Here is a 21906-nt window from a genome sequence, read left to right on the forward strand (position 1 = left end):
TCAAGGTTGATGATTTTTTTCTGAAAATGTGAACATTTTTATGTTTATCAACTATTAATATAAATAAAACTTCAATTTTTCATCATTTTCACGAATATTTATTAAATGCAATATTCAATTCACTTTCTTTCATTCGGACAGTGGCTGATTTTTCACAAAAAAAGAAAAAAAAAATGTAATTAAATAATACTCAATTTGATTTATTTTGAATAATAAGTTAAACATCTTCAAATAATAAAAGGTGAAATATAGAATTTTCTCGATGCTTTTCATTCTGCTAATGCGAGACTGTAAATACTAAAATATTTCTTAAAATGGGTTATTCTTTTTGAAAAGTCGCGAATGTTTAATTTTCAAATAAATCAAAAATTTCATATTTTGCTCAAATTATTTTAAACATTCAACAAACTTCTTTTATATGGAATCTATTTCTGGATAATGCCATTTCACACATTCTTAAGTAGATTCTTGAATAAAAACAGAAATTAGAGCAGAATAAGAAATTTTTGATTTATTTGAAAATGAAACATTTGTGACTTTTCAAAAAGAATCACCCAAATGAATTTTTTATATTCCAAAAAATGAAATATTTAAAAAAAAATTTTTTTTTCATTCTATGAACATTTCGACAACTAAGAATACCAATCATAAACAGTTGTTCGTTTCAAAATTCGAAATTGTTTGTGGCTCTTTAAATATTGTTGTTTCAAAACATATCTATTAACTTGTTTTTATGAGTTGAAGAAAAATCAAATTAAAAAAAATTTACTTTTTATTTCATAAATATATAACTCAAAAAGACATAATTACAACATAATATTTAAATATGAGAATAAAGTGAAGATTCGATAGAAATGGGTCGAACAAAATTTTTGTTATTATCCAAAACAATTTTCTTTGAAAAGAAAAACCGATTTAAACTTTACCAATCCAAATCATATAATTTGGTATATCTTCATAAATAACGATTTAATAAAGAATAAAATATCATTAAAATAAATAAAACAAATAAATAACTACGCGACCGTTTTTGGTTTGACGAAAATTGGAGCTAACACAAGGGTAATGGTTGACAAAAGCTTAATAAGAACGTGAATAGATGGACCGGCTGTATCTTTGCATGGATCACCAACAGTATCACCAGTAACAGATGCTTTGTGTGCATCGCTTCCTTTGCCTCCGTAGTTGCCCATTTCAATGAATTTCTTTGAGTTATCCCACGCACCACCAGCATTGTTCAAGAACAGTCCTACAAGCACACCTGTCATTGTAGCAACCATCAGCATTGATCCCAAAACACGTGCCCCAAGGATGTTGTCGCGTCCTGAACCAATAAGACGGAATGTCAGGCCAAGAACAATTGGAGTAAGGATAATTAAAAGAGCTGGACGGATCATTTCTTTCAATGCAGCTTTTGTGACAATAGCAACGCAGTGTTGATAATCTGGTTGTTCTGTGTAGTTCATAATACCTGGCTTTTCAGCAAATTGTTTGTTGACTTCACGAATGATTTCTTGTGCAGCGTTTCCAACAGCATTTATAGCCCATGAAGAGAACAGATACACAGTCATTCCACCAATCAATCCGCCACAGAAAACTTCTGATGTTCCCAAATCAACAGTGATTTCGGTGTCTGATTCTCCAACAAGAAGCTTGACAGTGTCGAGGAAAGCAGAGAACAAAAGGAATGTTGCAAGAGCAGCTGATCCGACTGCATATCCTTTTGTAAGTGCTTTTGTTGTGTTACCAACAGCATCAAGACGATCTGTACGGGCACGGATGTGTTCTGGTTGCATTGACATTTCAACAACACCTCCTGCATTATCAGAAATAGGACCAAAAGTATCCATTCCCAAAACAAAGGCAACAACCATCAACATTCCCATGGTTCCTGAAGCTGTTCCAAAGAAACCTGCTCCTGGAATGCAGAAGTCTCCAAGATAGTAGCATCCAACAATGGCTGCGCAAATCACCAACACAGGAAGGCAAGTTGATTCCATACCAACAGCCATACCAGCAATGATGTTGGTTGCATGTCCAGTTTCTGATGCCTTGGCAATAGATTTAACTGGACGGAAACGATAGTCAGTGTAATATTGAGTAATGAAAACGAACAGCAATGAAATGCCGATACCAATAAGACCACATGTTCCAAATGCCCACCAAGCATTTGGATATGATGGATGATGAAGGCACAAATATGAAACAAGGTAGATGCCAACAGCGCAAAGAGCTGCAGTAACGCCAAAACCTCTCAAAAGACCATACATTGGATCTTCAGCTTGAGCTTCTAGGGATTCAATATCTGCATATGAGCCAAAAGCTGAAGTGGCTTCAGCTGAAGATGACTCGCCTGCTTTTGGAGCAGCTGGAGCTTCTTTCTTTGGACCTTCCTTTGAATAAACACAGAGAATTCCAATCATTGAGCTCAATAAACCGAATGAACGAACAACAAGTGGGAATAGAACATAACCAGCCATTGATCTTCCTTCAAATTTGTGAAGTGCTGCAACTGTTCCTCCAATAACCATAGCTCCGATATTTTCTGCAGCAGTTGATTCGAAAAGATCAGCACCACGACCAGCGCAATCTCCAACATTATCACCCACAAGATCTGCAATCACAGCTGGGTTACGAGGATCATCTTCTGGAATATCGTTGTTAACTTTTCCAACAAGATCGCATCCGACATCTGCTGCCTTGGTGTAGATACCTCCACCAAGCTGAGCAAACAAAGCAACAAAAGATGCACCAAATCCATATCCCACGATGACATTTGAAAGAACGCTCAACTTAACATTGGGGAAGAAGGCATGGACAAATGCAAACATTGTTGTCACACCAAACAATGAGAGTGTAACAATCAGCATACCTGAGAAAGAACCTCCACGGAAAGCAACCTTGATAGCTTCATTGGAAGAAATCATAACGGCTGCAGCACAACGAACATTTGTTCTCACGGACACCCACATTCCAAACCACCCCGAAAGCCCAGAGCACAAAGCTCCAAGACAGAAGGCGATGGCGCTAATGAGTCCCATAACAACGCGTGAGAATTCCTTTCCATCATAAGTTTCAATTCCAGCAGTTGAGCCGGGAACGAACAGGTAAATACAGAAGATAATCACAGCAACGGGCACGGCAAATGCTGTAATTGTTGTGTATTGTGTTTTTAAGAAACCAAAAGCTCCTTCACGAATTGGATCTGAAACAGCTTTCATTTCCTTTGGTCCTTCATCGTGGCGCATAACCCATTTAAAAAGCCAGTAGATGTAAAAGCAACATCCAAGGCATACAACCATAACCATGGCTATAAAGCCCCAAATCCATGAATCAGTCGAGTTCATATTTAAATTTTCAAACCCAAAAATGATCAACAATTTCCATTTCTGAAATTGAAAATATAAAATTAGGGTTAGTGATCAGATACAACTAAGAAAAAAGTTCAATGTCAGATAAAAAACCACGCGGACGTGTTGGATCAACCGGAAACAAAATGCGTATGACTCTTGGTCTCCCAACCAGCTCAAGAATCAATTGCGCAGACAATACTGGAGCCAAGGAAATGAATGTTATTGCTGTGAAATGCATTCAGGGAAGACTTAACCGTCTGCCTGCTGCTAGCGTTGCAGAAATGTGCGTTGCTTCATGCCGTAAGGGTAAGCCTGAATATAGGAAGAAAGGTATTTGACTTCTTTATTGTTTGGAAAATTATTTAATTAAAAACTTTTTGTTGAATTTTTGAAAATTATATTACTAATTTTGTTGGTTCATAATAATTCCATATATTTATTAGTTGTTCCAATCATTATCGTTCGTCAAAGAAGACCGTGGCATCGTCAAGATGGAACATACATTTACATGGAAGATAACGCTTGCGTTATTTGCAACCCCAAGGGAGAAATGAAGGGAACACAAATCACTGGACCAGTTGCAAAAGAAGCAGCTGAAATTTGGCCTAAAGTTTCCAGCCATTCTGATGCAATCGTCTAAATACATATCATTTTCTGATCACAATTCTTTAAACTTTTATCCTCTTTGCATATAAGAACAATACGTTCACATGGTAATAACTTCTTTTCAAGCGCATATGCAATAATACTATTTGTGTTTCTTTTCAATTCGAATCTTTTGAAGTCAAAAACAAGAAATAAATTCTTTCAGAATTTATTGTGATTCTGAAACGTAATTCTTCATCTTCAATTGTTTACGAATGCTCCGTATATAAATTATTTAATCAGAGATTTTTGAAAAGTTATTTCTTATCGTCTTGAGAGAGAAGAAAAAATAATAAAGTCTTCAAAACTGAAAAAACTGAAAAGTTTTAAACAAACAATCAAAATAAATAACAGTAAATCAAAAAAGAATTTTTCGTAATGATTGCAACCTATAATTTTTGTTCAAATTTTCACAAATTAGAAGTGAAGATTGTTGAAATATGGAAACTTCATTCGAGAGATGATTGACAGTATTTTCAACTGCTTTTGAATCTCTTTTAAAAATACTTCATTATTAATCATCATAAACGATACACTATATTTGGTTTACGTTTAAAATCTTGATTAAAATTTCAACAAACAAAAAAATAGTTGAATACAAAATCATTTGTGTGAAAATTTTATTCTTATTTATGATGTAATAAATCATGTTATAAGTTCATCTTCTTTTTCTCATCCTTTTTGCTTTTTGCGGTAAAACAAATTCGCTGTCGGATGGCGATTTTCCCCAATCCTCTTCAAGCTTTGAAACGGAATCTTTTATCTTGGTTCCATTTTTTTCATTCGCTTTGTTATAATCGTCTTCAATACTTTCGCTCTCTTCTGCATCATCACAAAACAATGGCTTGACTTCAACTTCATTAATTCTTTCTTTACTGTCACTATCTTCATTCAAATGAGATTTTTCGTTTTGGCAATAAAATTCCTCAAACGATCCATCAACCAGCTGTTGAGTAGAATATGATGATGAAGCTTCAGATTTCTCCTTTGTCTTATGATCATCATCCAATGTGCAGATTGTTATAACCTGTGGAAGACTCTTTTTCGCACGTTGTCTGATATGCTTCTTGTCTTTTGCACTTTGAAAACGATTGAAAAGAGAAGTGCGAGAAGTTTGGCCATGAACAGTTGAGAGTTGTTTGGGGCCAATCAAAGATTCAGATTGAGGATTCACAGAATTAATAGAGTTTGTTATACGATGTAGCCTTCTTCTTTTAAGAAGATGCATGTGCCTCTTTATGAGTGCATCTCTACGAAGCCTTTTTCTTTGGATGCTCGAGCTCTTTAACGTTTTTGCACTGCATTTATCATCAGCTCTTTGGAAATCTTCATATTTCTTGTTTCTTAGCTCTGTTTGACAAGTGCCATGAGAATCTCTTCCATCTTCTTTTGAATATTGTTCAATGTCCATTTCATTTTGATGTTCATCAAACTCTTCATCGGATAATGGTTCAGACTCTTCCATCGAATTGAAATGCATCAAAAATTCGAGTTCTTCTTTTTCTCTATCATCTTCAAAGTCATCATCGTCGTCGTCATCGTCTTCATCGTCAATCCCGTGATGCTGACGAAAAAATTGGAAAAATGAAGGCCTGTGATGAGGAACTATCAATTCGTCGCAATAAGAAAAATGATTAACAGGCTCAAAACATTGACTTTCAACAAGTGGATTTGTCAAGTATTCTGCTGTGGGATGCATGAATACTTGAACATCGCTATCACCGCTACGATGCGAGATGAAACTAAAATCCTGAGATCTTGGAGGAGGCGGTACAGGCTGTCCGTTTTCAAGAGCATCTATTTCAAAGCGAAACAATAAGGGGGGAAATGAAAGGAAAAATAAATGAGACCTTGAAGCCTTGCGACGAAATCTTCTTCAATCAATTGAGGGTCAAGCTCTATTCCTCCGTCATTATGTTGATCTTTATCATTAACATTTATTATTGATTCTTTGGCTTGCCCCTTCTCAATCTTTTTTATAAGCTTAAACCTGGAATTGCAAATAGGACATTTGTTTGTTTCCTTTACAAAAGTTTGGCAATGGAAATTCAAAAAAATTAATTAACAATGTAAACAATGCCACATACGTCACTCCATTTGGAAATACACTTCAGAAATGGTTATATTAACAACAAAATAAATTTATTATCGAATAATTTTAAAAAGTTTCAAAGTTTTCTGTTACATACAGAAAAGCAGAAAAAATGATTGCATGGCAATATTCCAGCCTGAATGTTCACTAAATCAAGGCATATTGGGCAATTCTGTAGGAAAATGTCTTCAATTTTTAATTTTTGTATGATATGTGAATTTTCTCCTTTTGAATTTGCAGATTTTCCACATATTCGAAAAGACATCAGCTGTTATGGGAAAGTTTGAGTGAATAAACATCCAATATTATCTAACAAAGATTCGTTATTAAATTCAAGAATCAGAAACAAATAATTTGGAAAGAGCAGAAGATTGAGGTCCCTGAATTTCTTCACAATTTTGTGACACATTGTCATAAAAATCTAATTTTCATTTGTTCATGGGTTGCATTTAATTGAAACATAAAGTTAAATACAAAATTGAAAGTAGATCTTTGCGACAGACCGACATTTTTTGAAAGCGTTCGACAAGTCGACCGACAAAAAAAATTTATTCAAATGTTTATTGCATTTTTTCGAATTTCTTTTTTAAATTTTCAATTCAAACAAAATAAGATAGATATAATTCACATGTATTTTCAAATAATTAATAATATATTAACAATTCATAAATAAACATTGTTTATTTTTTTCGACAAAGATCAGTCGGTCGAATTGATCAGCCTGTCATATAGATCAGTCTGTCAATCTGATCAATCTGTCGAATAGATCAACTTTTATTTCAGAAAGCTGATATCATGGAAGTTTCAAATGATTATGATTTCGTTAATTTTTTTCCTCTTGAATTACAAAATTGTATTAAGACGAAAGAAGTGGTTTGAAAACATTGTTTAATTTGAACAAAAATGAATCGTTTTGATTTTTTTTTCAAAGAGCGATGAATTGAGAAAAAAAAAAGATTTGAAAAGAAATAATTGTTCATTTGTTAAGTTGGAATATTCGAAAACCACTAATTTTGGAAAATGTGTAAAAAAGATTTATTACGATCAAAAGTCACATCATATCTTTTTCTTCATTAAAAAAAAGATTACAAACACCCCAACAATACAGGTGAAGAAATTGGAAAAGTTCACTTTGAAGTGAACAACAACAAACTTTGGATAGCATACACTCCAGTCAAAAATGATGGCTCGTTAAAAAAAGGATGGCCACATATACTATTTATGTCCTAACAGCAAGCAAGGAGTCGATTGCGGGATATGTGGAAGGAAAGGAAGCGAAAGGATATGCAATCATCAATGTTCTCTGTTGAATAATTCTTGTATCGTTCAATATTTAAAATCACCATGTTCTTCAAGCTATCAAACAAATTTTGCAACAAAGAAAATCGTGCCTTATCATTTTCAATATGATTCTTTAATTAGTCTTTTTTTGAAGCTGATCAGTCATTGTAATATAGCTTTCTTGTCTGCTTACTCATCGGAATTTAATGCTTTTATTTCAAAATAAAAACAGATCTCACAACAATATCCTTCTTTGTCAACAGAGTCCATTTTTCCACGTTTAAATCACAGAAAACTCTCTTCAGTCATTCATGATGAAGTGAACAAAATAATCGCTGAAAGGAAAAAAATAATCCATAATTCTATGGTTGGAGTGATGATTGATGGAGGAGTTATTGCAAGCTAAAAATATACAGTTATTACAGTAGTCCCATTGAAGGAATTTGCAAAACCATTTTTTGGAGGATAAATGAAGCTTGCTACACTTCATCAGACTATTTGAAGCTCATTACACAGATTTTAACGGAAATCAGAGATCTTCATGGAGAAGTGCGATGCTTTTGCACGGATGGTTTGCTTCCTCAACGGAAAGCAATTGAAAGTTTGAGTGAAGAAAATATTACTAAAAACTCTTTATCGATATGCACAGGAACTACTCCAATATTTGTGTATTGTTGCAATCATCTGCTTAATTTAGTGGTGAGTCATTTTTACAGAAAAAATGAATTCTTTCAAAAATTGAGAGATTCAATAATTACATATTCCAAACAAGTGAAAATCCTTTCTCGAAGAAATCCTTCTATTCTGAAATGCCCCACATTTGTGGAAACCAGATGGCTTTGTCTTTATGACATTTGTTGTTTCATTGGAAAACATTATCATAATGATTGTTTTTCTGAATTGAAGGAATTAATTTTTGTTGATGATGTGATCAAAAATGAACTACTTTTATTTCCTCTTAAAGAACTTCAGTTGTTCTTTGAAAAGGAAGAAATCAAGTTAGGTGATATTTTCCCTGAGATATTGAAGGCATTTGCACGGTTCATTTGGGTGCAAGAGCTGGCAGAGTTTTCCGATGAAAACTGGCGATCTGGTTTACGTCAAATCATAATTCTTTTATTTAATTTTTTCTTGGCAGGAAATCGAGGGAATATTATTTCTTTAGCCTTCTCTTTGACACCAACAGGAAGAAATCTTTATCAAGCAGGATCATTTTCCGAAACATTCTGCTCAGAATTGTGCAGGTTAAAAGAAGGATATAAACTGGCTTTTTCAGTGGAAACTGCTTGTTCGATTTCCAAACACGTTGATTCAAATAATGAATTACAACATTCTGATATGAATATTACGAACAAAGCAGATTCATCAAAATCCCAGGGTCGCGAACACTTATTTAAGTCAATTTCACCCTCATTTTCGTCATTTTACTCCAATGCAATTTCTTCTTCATCATCTTCTTCCTCTTCCTCTCCCTCTTCCTCTCCTTCCACTTCTCCTTCCTTTCCTTCCATTCCATCAAAACAATCAACTTCTTCTCCTTCTTGTTTGAACTCGATTTCTTTTGAAAATGAAATGGAAACTGATCATCGAAAAATCTGCAAGATGAAAAGAACAGACAAGCAAAATGTATTTCCAAATGAAACTTCAAAGCAAAAAACTGTGAAAGATTTGTTCATTGGAAATGATTTATCTTTTCGAAAAATAATGTTTGATGTTCCATCTTCAATGACATATGAATCGAACCCCTTCACAATCGACGCATTTTATTCCATTCTTCGTTCGTTGAATCCTGAACCTTGCGAAAATAAAAAGCAAACTTCATCGACTCAAAAGGAAAGCAATTCATCTTCTCATATAACAATCACTGTTCCAAAGATGGATAACGAGAATCCAGATGACACGCACATTATTCAGTTACTCAAAATAGTATCAGAAAATTCTCCGTTAAGATTTAATGAATTTTCTTCAATGGATCAAGAAGAAATTGATGAGGAAGATCTGGATATTTTTGGATTATCACAAGCTGAAAGAGATTCTGAAGAAGACGAATTTCCTGACACTTTTAATTCGTCTTTAACTTTCCAGAAAGAGACCAATACATATTTCACAAGAAAAGAAAGTGAAAAAGAAACCAATGAAATAAGGAGCAAAGAAAGAAGCGAAGTTGCTGAAATCAATGATGATGACGAATCCTCAGACAATTCTGAAAATGATGATGATCTTCGATTTATTGGCTCAAGTGAATTTATTGAATTTGGAAAATTGAAAAATATGGATCAGAAACAAATGACAATTAGAAGCATTATCGAAACAATAAAGATGGATTGGTTTATAAGAATGAAAAGTGGATTTCATCAATATGCGTCAAATGTTCTTTCAAACCAAAACAAAGAAGTTATGGAACATGTGGAAGCTTTGTATTCTTCTTTTATTTTTGACTGTCATCAGTCTGTTGTGCTTGATAATTGTTTTGTTTTATTCTCTGAAATTAGTAAACTTGATCATTTTCACTCAATTTTTTCAAACATTTGTTTCGCTTTAATAACTTTCCCCTGTAGCGAGACTTCTTGCGAGCGACTATTTTCAAGGCTTCGTCGTATCGTGGGGGATAGAAGACACTTTCTTTCATTGGAAATGCTGAATTCTTTGCTTCTTCTTTGAAAGTTTTCATTATTTCATTTTATAACATAAATTCAAAACAATTGATTAATTTGTTTTTTTTTAATATTTCAGTTTTTGAAACACTGATAATTATTTAAGCTCAAATTATCTAAAAGATAATATTCTGAACGTCAATTGAAACAACGATAAAAAACTATTAAATGTTGACTCTTGGAAACAAGCTGCAACTTTCCTCAAATCGTTAATAAGAAAAAAACGAATTACACAAGTTATTTCTTCATTCTCTTTTTAATGTGATTTTAAATTTGATTTTCATCGATGACAACAACCATTCGTTGAAAAATAAAAAGTTAGTTGTCATTGGAATGTCATTTCTATCCTGAATAAATCAATCTTAATTTTGATTGATAGATAAATACATTTGAAATTGCATTTCAAAACTGAAATATCACAAAATCATCACTTAAAAGTTCTCGTTTCCACTTTTAAAGATTCTCATAAGATAATATGAGTTTTTCATTTATTTTGCCTCCTTTTTTTAAGTTTCAACTTCTTCTCAATTTTTTCATCTCCTCCGTTCAAAACTCTTTGCTGCCTAAAATATGAAATATATTCATTTCGAATAGTTTTACACTCCTCTTTCAAAATTGACTTCTTTTTCTTTCATTCTTTTTCTATCACTTTCACAAATTGCATCTGACATCGTTATCATCACAGCGCCTGTTGGATAACGTTGAATAAACTCTCTCTTCAGAGGAGTCTGCGATAATCTTTCTAAGGGATCACCTGACAGACACACATTCACCACATTCTTTGAGTGTTTTCTTCTGGATTGCTTCCAAGTTTGACCTCTCCCCGTTCGCAATCTTCTGCCCAGCAGCTTCTGCTTCGTATTCCCCAAACGGGATCTGCAGCGTCACACACTCCCACACCATCATCCCAACAGAAAACACAACCGTCTTCTTCGTCGCATTCTTCGTTGCTCCGCTCAGCAGCTCCGGAGCCTTCCACCTCATGCACTCCTTCCTGTTGTCTTCCTCATCCTCAAATGCCGATGAGGGCAGAGAATCTCTTTCATCGCCATCATCACTGGTAGATGTCACAACTGTTGAAGAAGAGATGGAGGATGAATCCGAGTCTGAATCTGATGAACAATTCGAGTGCATCGCAATGCAAATGATCATATGCTCTGAAAACAACACAATGTGTGGACTCAGATTTGTCAGCGATTGAAGTGGCACTTCGCATTCATCAAATGAATGAAGTGCCCCATTCGCCACCCAGAACAGGATCTGAGCAGCCATCACCTCCCTCTCCTGGAGAGTGCCAATCGCCATCTCTTTTGTCTTATTCAGCCCATGAAGCAGCATGAACAGCGAATCCCTCAAGTCAACGATCAGCTTCTCATGAGGAGACGAGCAGGCCATCGCATCCACCAGATTCGACATCGACGAGGTGGTTGGACACAGATCCTCCCCTCGAACAAATGTTGAATCTGAATCAGTTGTCGAAGTGGTGATAGTGGACGAAATGGATGGAGAAGGAGATCTCTTCCTTATCTCTTCTTCCTCCTCCTTTTCTAAGGTCCAATCAGGGATCTTATCTGAATCCTTTCCCAAAATATATTCTGTTGAGCCACTCTCGCTCAAAAGATACTCTTCAGACTCCGAATGCACCATCTCCTTCCCATTCATTCTCTTCTTCATCCTCTCTTCGTTCTTCTTCTCTGCCTCTCTCTCGGCTCTTCTCCACTGCTCCTCAGGTGACATTTCCATTGTAACCATCTCAATCAACTTCGGATCTTTTCTGACGTTGTCATTCACAATCTCTTCCTGTTTTTCTGAATTGCTCTATCCGATTTATAAACCAGCTCAAAACATTTTTATAAGAGATTCAATCAATGCAAATTACCATTTTTAAATATCACAACTCAAACATTTGTTTTCAAGTGTGTGATTTTCGCAAAAAAAGAAAAGAAAAGAAAAGAAAAAGAAAAAGAAAGAATGAATGAAAGAAAAAGCAGAAAAAGAAGAAAAAGAAGAAAAAGAAGAAAAAGAAGAAAAAGAAGAAGAAGAAAAAAAAAAGAGAAGAGAAAGCGAAAAGGAAGGAAGAGGAAAAGAAATGGGAAGAAGAGAGAAAGAAAAAGAAAGAAGAAGAAAAATTAAGAAGAGAAAAAGAAGAAGAAAAAGAAAGAAGAAGAAAAAGAAAGAAAAAGAAAAAGAAGAAGAAGAAGAAGAAGAAGAAGAAGAAGCAACTTATCGGACAAATGGCTTATAAAATCATTAACCTTTAATGAATATTATTTTTCTTTGTTACAAAAAGCATCAAAAATTAACAAACAAAATAAAAAACGTTTTAAAAAAAACAAATATTTGACGAGTAATCTTCAATTTGAACTTCTGAATGTCGAAAGTTCGATTGCAAGGTTCCAATTGACTGCTGTTTAAATAACCAATTCTATTGTTGAAATTAACGATTTGATATATTATCTGATTCTGTTTGTTGAAAAAAAAAGAATAAGAACAACAAAATATCATCATCTTATAAAAATAATCTTAGATAAAAGAAAAATTGCCTCAAACCTGTTCTGAACAATGTGTTTTTTATAAAACAAATATATTTGAATCTCTTTATTGATTGCTTTCTTATTTATGTCTTATATGCAGATATTGCATATCAAGCAATAACATCAAAATTATGAAACAAGAGATAATGAAATAAATGCATATGAACAAACAATATCGTTTTATAAATTAATTAACAATAAAAAAGAAAATATTCAAAGTTAAGAGTGCAAAATTTTGCATCAAACTTTTCTCACAAGGAAATTGAACTTATTTTCTAATTTGGCGCATAAAAACATAGCTTACAAATCGGATCTCCAACGAATGTATTTCGATCAAATGAATTATAAATTTTTTCGATAATTTTTTATTCTTTTTTTATTTGAATTAAAAATTAACACAAATTAATTGATAGGAATTCAATAAATTGAGAAAGTTTGCAATAAAAACGATGATAACACACTTTTTGGATAATAATTGAGAAATTTAACAATTCGACAACGAAAGACTTATTCGACCGACACAATAATTAAAAAAATGAGTTGTCGCAAAGGCCTAATTGAAAGATTAATAAAACAAACAATTTAAGATTTTAATTAATATTCAAATTATTTGTTATGTTGTCATATTTTTTTCTATTTGAAAAGAAAAAGTACAAATAGAATTATTATAATAAAATGCACGGTAATCTGATGCAATATCATGCTTTTCAATAATGTTTCATCGGAAGATGATTTTGGAGTTGTGGATAGTTGAATGCTTCAAAAATAATATTGAAGACAATATTATTTAATTCTTTTTTCCGCAAAATATCACTTATATTGTCAGGGATAAAACACGAGATAAGGACAAAACGTGGGATATTCCATTCAGCTTTTTTTTTTGACACAATTCAACACTTTTGCATAAAAAAATTACAAACTTTCGAGTTTTTCGTGTATTTGGGTGGATCGAATAAGCCAGATGTAAATATCTGAATTGAATTTGCATCAAAAATATCAGTTAAAAAAGATTGGCGCTTTAAAAGCAATTGAAAACAAAGCACTGTTGAATAACGTCGAATCATGTTTATATAAGCAAAGAATAAATAATTTGTGACTCACATTAAATTTTTTTTAACTGTAATTGAAGATGGATCCCCATTTGCTTTCTGAAGTTAGTTTTCTTTTCCTTTTTTCACTGGGGAAAAGAATCTCTTTTTTTGATGTATCTTGTTGCTCTTCTCGATCCTTTGAAATATCAGATTGTTCGGCAGAAATATCATCGTGAATAATTGTTTTCCTTCCATGATTTTGAAAGTTGACATTTTCAACAGGTCCTGTTTCATTTGAGCTTTTGTCCTTAACATTAGATAATTCCTTCACCTCAGACATTGCGCCATCCTGCTTAGTTACTGAGCTATTTGGCTGACTTTTCTTTTTTTTTTTCGAATTGCATGGAAAAGCTTTTGAAATAATTATCTCCTGTTATTAATTACATGCTGATACTACTGAAAAGTGAAGAATTGTTTGCCGCTTTTTCAACCATCGATAAGACTTCAATGTTCAGCGGAAGACACTGATATAAGGCTGAAGTGTCAAATGGGAAAATTCCGCAAACTTCGAATGACTTCCTCGCAATTCGTAAAGAGAGAGTTTCAAACAGCTTCTGATACAGCTGGAATCAATGATTTCCGGAAAGAATAAATAGACGAATCAGAAGGAACCGTGAATGTTCTTTTAAAGCTGTTTTTGAAATGCACGAATACGAACATGTCCAGCGGATGAGAAAGATGTTTTGAATGTGACGGATGAATTAATAAATGGATTAAATGATCTCTGCACCAAGATATCACTGGAAAACTTAGACGAGAGGAATGCCCATCAAGCATAATCAAAGCGAAGGAAGACTGTCCATGAAGCTCTACTCTTTTTTCATCAATTTTTGGCAATAATATTTCTATCATAACCTTCACAAAATCTCTTTTTGTCATCCAGCCTGTCCCATTTGCCAAACAGTTTATTCGATGATACTTCAATTCCTTTAGATCCTCGGAAATGGTCTGAGAAGGCCATAGCATGATTGGATCAAGTGTTGTCCCATCTGCAAAAATGGAAAAAAATAATGTTGAATTTTTCTTACGCTGTGCTTCTGGCAAAAAAGCATGTTGAGTTTCTTTTGTGATAACTATTTCCTCGTCCGACTGCTTCATCAAGATGCCAGTTTCATCCATATTGATAATTAAATCTGATGAAATATTATAATCATCAATCACATTTTTCAACAACGAAAACCAATTCCTCATATTTTCAATTGTCGACGCTTGATGGCGATGAAGATCTAAAAAAGTTGGTTTTATTAATTTCAATAATCCACTTTTCTTTATCAACCTGCGTGCCCATTTTTTGCTGATTTTCCTGGCTTCAGGCGTTGGTGTGCATTCCTTCTTTTTCTTCATTATCACGTTTTCTGACTATCGAAAATGCACTATCAAAAAATAAAACGAACAAATAGAAACACACGAATCTGATAATGTCTGAAACTGTCAATTTGTTTGTGGATGATATTTGAGCAATTGCACAATCTTCTATTTCCTCGATTTCTTCTTTATTGAATAGCTCTGGTCTGCCAGCATGATGAGGATCACGCCCTGCATATTTTGAAGCCATATGCCGGTAAATGGAAGAATGAGTTATAATTTTGTCTTTCACAAGATCTGAAGGTTTGATTCCATCTTGTTTCAGAAGACAGTTAACTATTTCATCGTCTGTTGATAATCTGTCAAACTCTGCTGAGTCTTTTGTCGGTGAAAATTAATTGAAAGGGGCAGGCGATCATTAGTTTTCTTTTTTCATGTGATTTATGAAAATTTGATCATTCCATTTGATGAAATTTATTATTGAAGAGGCAATTATTTCGACATGCATTCAAAGTTTGTGATTAAGAAAGCTTATCCAGAACTGTTTTTTGATTTGGAATAGTTTTCAATTAACATTCAAAAAATCATTCTTAACTAAAGTGTCCTCAGTTTTTTCCCTGACCATATTCAATTGATCCCATTCATTCCTCAATATTGTTATTATTTATCTTATTTAAAGCATATCGCATGATTTTTGTGCAAGATGAATGACAAGCTTTAATAATTTTTGGTGTCACAATCTTCTGCTCTTACCGATGCGTCATATTCCTATGTGTCCCTGTGTGAATAATAATAATAATTTTTTTTTTTTTTTTTTTTTTTTTTTTTTTTTTTTTTTTTTTTTTTTTTTTTTTTTCGAAACGCATCGAGAAATATGTGTAAAAAAAGTCCGGATTTTAAAAAAGAGCTGGCTTATTAATTGTCCAAATAATAAAATATTTTAGTGCTTTAGAAATAAAAAATTTTCCTTATTTCATTAATCGATTTCATTTGTATATTTCGAATGAATTATAATTTAACTAGAGTTGTTTAGCATTGATTACACAATTATGTTCATTTTGCGCAGACAAGTTTATTTTTTAATAACGAATTTGCTATGTATCGCTTTTTTTCATTTTGTATTTTTTGAAAATTCTCTGATCAATTTTTGTGTCCAAAACATTAATAAATGCAAAAGTGTTCTATATGCTTCATGTCACATTATAAGCTTGCATTAATAACATCCAATTTTTTCATTTCGTCAAATCTTTATCCTTTTTGTAACATTTTCTTTCTTTTTCACAACACACATAAATCCATTGATTGAACCATCATCCCCAACCTCAACGATCCTTTCACTTCTCTCTCTGCCTTCAATGTCTCTTTTCTTCACCAAACATGCTCTTCAACCAATGGACCTGTAATTCATGTGGGAAATGAATCTCAAAGAAAGGAATTAAAAAGATTGTCCTTTTCTAATTTGAGAAGCTATCTTTTTGAATTGCATGAATGGAACGATCCAAATGGTTTGAATGATTATGGAGGTGTTCTGAAAGTCAACTGCACAAACGCAAATCTCGAAATCATTTCTTGTGCATTCAATAAATGCTCATCTATAAATGGTCATGGTGGAGCATTGAATTGTGAAAGTTTGTTGAAAATAAACATCACAAAATCATATTTCTCACACTGCTCTACAGTACATGGAGGTGCTGTCAACACGTGGTATAAGCAATCAAATTCTATTTATCATATTTCGGAAAACAGAGTGGAAAAATGTTCAATAACAAACTGGTGCGGAATTGGTTGGTATTTTTGGATCGGCGATTTTCCATCAAGCGGCCAATTCCTTTTCACCAAATGCCAATGCATTGCAAATTCTGGTGGAGATTCTGCTGGTTCTCTCACATTTCATAACCCTCCATAAAATAAACCAACTCAGTTTTTGGTCGATGATTGTCAGTTTATCAAAAATGAATTAATCGCCTCTTCCACTTATGGAATCGCTGGTATACATTACACCAGTACATTTGATTGGATGAATGAAATAAGATTCATCTCTTTTTGCTTCTTCGATGGCAACACAGCAACAAATGGCATGGGAAACGATGTCTTTTTAAATGGCAGCAGTGTCGCTCAATATCCATTCGAGAACTGTGGCTCAACAACTTCAACACAAAGAGTGTGGAATAATGGAACAGTTGACAATGCAGTGTGCAATGGCTGACTCCCCCTTATTGCCAGAACAAAATCGTTTCCAGCAATGGAACTGATGCAGATGCCTGTGGCAGACCCCAACAGACTCCATGTGCCACCATCGAGTATGCCCTCACTGGCTTCATTTCCCTCCTCCAAGACTCCACACTCCCTCTCCTTACCTCAATATTTGTTCCCATTCAAACACTCACTTACAGCGCAGCTGATACAAAAATCACAGGAAATGATGAACTTAATCTGTTTTCATCGAAATTTCTTCCATTTTCCATGTCAGAAAAATTCATGAACTTTCACAGCTTTTTCAACTGAAGCGTATATCATCATTTATTTTTCTGAACACTTGACTTCCACTCAAAAACTAATATTTCTTTAATTATTCCCTTTCTGATTTTATTTCTTCATTTTATGATCAAAATTCTCTTTTCTCAAAGAAATCATCTGTTTCTTCTCTTCAATTAGTGTGGTTTTTTTATCCGGACATTTTTTTTATCCGAACATTTTTTTTCATTGGCGTTTCTCATTAAATAAAAACTGAAAATAGAAAAAGCATATTGAACCAGGTTTGAATACATATTAAATGTCCATACAAAAAATTTTTCTTGTTAATTGTTGTTTTTGATGAAGATCTTGGGAATTTTTAATTTATTTTTGATCATTTGTTTTGTCAATTTCACACTTTCTTTCTTTCTTTGTTTATTTTTAACTATAAGGCGATGAAACACACACAATGAAGTTTTATTATTGCAAATGTTATTTGTCTTTAACTATTTTTTCGATTGTTTTTCGCATTTCATCATTTTTATGAAAATTTTTGAAAACAGAAAATAAAGAGAGACACAATGTTTATTTTATGTTTCATGTGATGTGCATGAAAAGAAGACAACTTGTATTGTGTATTAACCATGCTAAAAATTTGTGAAATGTTGTTAATTTCACAACATAAAAAAATTATTGATAAAAACAAATATGCTCATTTCGTTTTTTGCTTCATTTAACATGACATATAAATTTGTATATTTAAACATTTTTATCTAATTTTCATGATGCTTTGGTTAACAAAAAATAATATGAAATATATTTTTTGGAAATTACAGTTTTTCAAAAATTTTCATATAAATGATGAAATGCGAAAAACAATCGAAAAAATAGTTAAAGACAAATAACATTTGCAATAATAAAACTTCATTGTGTGTGTTTCATCGCCTTATAGTTAAAAATAAACAAAGAAAGAAAGAAAGTGTGAAATTGACAAAACAAATGATCAAAAATAAATTAAAAATTCCCAAGATCTTCATCAAAAACAACAATTAACAAGAAAAATTTTTTGTATGGACATTTAATATGTATTCAAACCTGGTTCAATATGCTTTTTCTATTTTCAGTTTTTATTTAATGAGAAACGCCAATGAAAAAAAATGTTCGGATAAAAAAAATGTCCGGATAAAAAAACCACCCTATATCAGAAATTTCTTCAAAAACATTTATTTTTTCACTTTCCGATTTTAACATGATTGCATCCAATTCGTGCTTGCATCTCAAATGACTTCCCTTCAAATATGGCTTTTCCCAAAAATCGCTTTATCAAATTGTTTCATTTTCCGCGACTAGTCGAAGGTTTGTGGAATTGTTAAATCTGAAAATGTCCATTCTGATCCTAACTAAGTATCTCTTTATGCCTTTTTGTTTATAATTTCTGTGAATTCCTTCAGATTCCAAAAAAAAGGCAAAATCATCCTCTTTTTTTGATTTCGCACAGATTGATCGGCTTTCTACGACTCAAAATCACCCCATTGTAATTTTATTTAGGCTGTTTTTTTATGAAAGAATGAATATTCATTTTGAATCTCTTAATTGATGCTGAAGGCAAAATCTACTGTTGGATCTGAGGGATGTTGAATGAAATAAATAATCAACATCATTTCTGTGATTCATTGAGGAAGCCGAAGAAGAATGCGATTTGAATCAGATGAAATGAATATGTCTTGATGGCATTATTTTCATCATCAGAATAATTAATGTAAAATGAAATGAATGTGTGTTTGGTGAATAGATGTTGAGAGGAAGATATGTGAATAAAATAATTTTCGGTTCAATTTGGTGGAGTTGCTAATTGAAATGCACAAATACGTGGGAAGGTCAATTGTCTGATCAGAAGGAAGTGAAAGGATTGCAATAAATATGAAGAAGAAGTTGAGAGGAAGATTTTAACGATATTAAAGATGGCACAGTTAGTGCGAAAGAACAAGACACTGAAGCTGAGAGGAAGGAAAAGAAGAAGGTGAATAGGAAAGCCAAAAGGAATAGGATGAAAATGAAGATTGTTGAGATGAAATTAAAGAAAATTCGAAATAGAATAGAGAAGTTGATGTTGAAAATGAAGAAATAACATTGACTAAATCTTTTTCCACCCGTATGTGCTTTTATTATCATCTTCCACAGTTTTTTCCCATTTTTTCTTCTACCTTCTTTTTTCTTTTCTCCCTCTTCTTCTCCTTCATTCTCAACCAATACCCTCATCATCACCATAATCCATTTTAACTATTCCACTCAACTGACCTTTCTGATCATCTCTTTTTCTTCCATCGCGATGGCTGCATCAACACAAGGCAGACATTTCATGCAGTGTGTTTCGACAATGATAATCTTCCCTTTTCAGCAGCTGGTTGATGAACTTTGCAACAAGTGCTTGTGTAACATTGCTCATTTAGCACTCGCCAAAATATCATCCAGCACAAACACCCTCTTCCTCATCCAACAAAATGGATTGAGTTTCTTCAAAGTTGTCCTCATTCTTCACCATTTCCTGATTGGTTATTTCTTCATTCACTTCACTTCTGCTTCTTCTTCGTCTTCATCTTCATCTTTTTCTTTGTTTTCATCCATGTTGGGAAGAATAGTAAAAATCTTGTTCCAGGCAACATGATTGAAAGAAGATGGAGTGTGGAAGAGGATGCTGGATTTGATGGTATTGTTGAAGATAAAGAGAATCTGGAATGGGAAGGAGGGAATAATGGATTTGTGATGAATTGAAGAAGAAGGAAAAAAATAAATCAGAAAAAGAAAAGATGGATTAAATGTTTATCAGTAACAGAGAAAAAAATGAAAGAATAGAAAACAATAAACATTTCCATATTTTTTTACTTGCACTCCTAAGACGTATTAGCCACATTTCCTCTCAACTGACCTTACCATTCCAAACAGATTTCATCTCTTTGAATTAATGCTAGCAGTGCTGACTTTCAAAGAAAACAAGGATGAAAAGGAGAGTGCGCGAATCCACTGGTGGAGAGGGAGGAGAGGAAAGGAGAGAGAGAGATGTTGCAGAGGATGTGAAGAGGAAAAGAAATGATGAAGGATGAGTCATCGAGACCATTCAACATGATGAAGGCGAAGCGGAGAATAAGAGGAAGGAGGAAAGACGAGTGTGACAAGAAGAGGCTGATGATACAGCAGCTTCAAAAATTGTCAGCGATGATCTTAATTTATCTTTCTCTTGTTTTCCCTCACTTTCACTCTTGAAAACTTCTGGACTTTCGAATTCTGTTTTGTTGCTTTTTTCGTATTCTCTTTCCTTTTTGTTGGTAACATCAAAGCGACTCTATGCAAATGGTGCATTCATCAGGCTTTTCATAATATCAATGCTATTATAATTTTTAATATTGTTTTCTTCTTCATCTTTCCCTCCTTTTCTACCTCTTCTCCCTCTTCTCCCCTTTTGAATATGCAGATAGTCTCGTTTGCCCGCAGAAGTGTCTCCATTCCATTCATGTCTGCTTTCTTCAACGAGTGACCGTTGAGAGATGCTCTGAGTGATTCAACGATTCTGATTGAAGGAAACAAGACAAACACTTTCAAAAGGAAGACACTGCCAGAAGCTCAATAAAATAAACAAGATGAATGTGAGTGCCTTCAAAAGTGATTGCAGGTTGCTTTTGAAACCATCAAAACAACACAAAATGATGATTTTCCAAAAAACGAAACAAGTGTCCTTGCAGACAAATACACGTCAAGTGGCATCGCTATAAAATGATTAATGTATTGAAATGAATTCATAATACAACATGAGCTTGGTTCTGCATGTTGCATTAATCTTCCTTCTCCTTTTCGAATTCTTTCATCTTCGCTCAGCTTCAAAATCTTTTAGAATAGAATCTCTTTCAATGCTTGACTATCACTGTTGTCCATTGTTGCTTCGAGCAGCTTCTTTGGCATTCGGCTATCATGTTTCCAATCAAAAAAAAAATGTTCATAGTGAAGGCTTAATCCCCTCCATCAATACTCCTTCAGCCTGACAACCCACTCAAAAAAGGAACACATTACAAAAGAATCCCAATGATCTATTATTTTTATCAATCATGAAATCTGAAACGTCTTCAAAAATCATCAAACACTCTGAAATTGCAGAAAAAGTCATTTCGATGAAGAAATGCTTCCAGATAACTCTTAATGTGAGTGTCGAAAAAGAAAAATAAATGTCTGAATTTTTATTTGAAGAAGCATTGAAGTGCATATACGATTTGTGAACAACTGCTCTTTTTTGTCTCTTCTTTGAAAAGTTCTTTTCATAGTCTTTTGGCTTCTTCTTGTTGCTCAGAATGCAGAAATAAAAATTATATTTTTTTTCATTCAACACCAAATATGTGGAATATTTATCATTTCGTTGAAGATTTCAATCGAAATTTCATTCACTTCAATGATATGAATGATTGTTGGTCCGATCAGAAAGAAATAAAGTTATTTCGTATTTTGCAAAAT

The 21906-nt window shown here is 33.3% G+C and overlaps 4 protein-coding genes across 4 annotated transcripts; 1 reads left to right on the top strand and 3 right to left on the bottom strand.

The window, feature by feature from the left end:
* Positions 1-1016: 1016 nt before the first annotated feature.
* MONOS_7764 (putative V-type H) lies at positions 1017-3347 on the bottom strand (the record flags this gene model as incomplete). The annotated part of the gene is made up of 2 exons (XM_067878114.1): positions 1017-1475; positions 1713-3347. The coding sequence occupies 2 exons, from the start codon at positions 3345-3347 to the stop codon at positions 1017-1019; spliced, it is 2094 nt and encodes a 697-aa protein (XP_067724091.1).
* Positions 3348-3416: 69 nt separating this feature from the next.
* On the top strand, positions 3417-4229 carry MONOS_7763 (putative 60S ribosomal protein L23). The gene is made up of 2 exons (XM_067878113.1): positions 3417-3683; positions 3797-4229. The coding sequence occupies exons 1-2, from the start codon at positions 3449-3451 to the stop codon at positions 3991-3993; spliced, it is 432 nt and encodes a 143-aa protein (XP_067724092.1). The 5' UTR covers positions 3417-3448; the 3' UTR covers positions 3994-4229.
* A 290-nt stretch (positions 4230-4519) lies between these two features.
* Positions 4520-6360, bottom strand: MONOS_7762 (uncharacterized protein). The gene is made up of 3 exons (XM_067878112.1): positions 6188-6360; positions 5849-6020; positions 4520-5795 (listed from the first exon to the last, which is right to left on the bottom strand). Exons 1-3 carry the CDS (start codon positions 6353-6355, stop codon positions 4657-4659), a joined length of 1479 nt encoding a protein of 492 aa, XP_067724093.1. The 5' UTR covers positions 6356-6360; the 3' UTR covers positions 4520-4656.
* Positions 6361-10775: 4415 nt separating this feature from the next.
* On the bottom strand, positions 10776-11777 carry MONOS_7761 (uncharacterized protein; the record flags this gene model as incomplete). Its single annotated transcript, XM_067878111.1, has 1 exon — positions 10776-11777. One exon carries the CDS (start codon positions 11775-11777, stop codon positions 10776-10778), a length of 1002 nt encoding a protein of 333 aa, XP_067724094.1.
* Positions 11778-21906: the final 10129 nt, after the last annotated feature.

This window comes from Monocercomonoides exilis (genome assembly GCF_001643675.1).
Source record: "Monocercomonoides exilis strain PA203 chromosome Unknown scaffold34-1095894, whole genome shotgun sequence".
Classification (NCBI taxonomy): domain Eukaryota; phylum Preaxostyla; order Oxymonadida; family Polymastigidae; genus Monocercomonoides; species Monocercomonoides exilis.

Excerpts from the sequence above, each read along its gene's own strand:
- MONOS_7763 (XM_067878113.1), top strand. The coding sequence starts at position 3,449 with ATGTCAGATAAAAAACCACGCGGACGTGTTGGATCAACCGGAAACAAA. Across the intron at positions 3,684-3,796 it reads GCCTGAATATAGGAAGAAAG|TTGTTCCAATCATTATCGTT; the intron begins GTATTTGACTTC and ends TATATTTATTAG.
- MONOS_7762 (XM_067878112.1), bottom strand. The coding sequence starts at position 6,355 with ATGTCTTTTCGAATATGTGGAAAATCTGCAAATTCAAAAGGAGAAAAT. Across the intron at positions 6,021-6,187 it reads ATCATTTTTTCTGCTTTTCT|GAAACAAACAAATGTCCTAT; the intron begins GTATGTAACAGA and ends ACTTTTGTAAAG. Across the intron at positions 5,796-5,848 it reads TTTCGTCGCAAGGCTTCAAG|ATGCTCTTGAAAACGGACAG; the intron begins GTCTCATTTATT and ends GCTTTGAAATAG.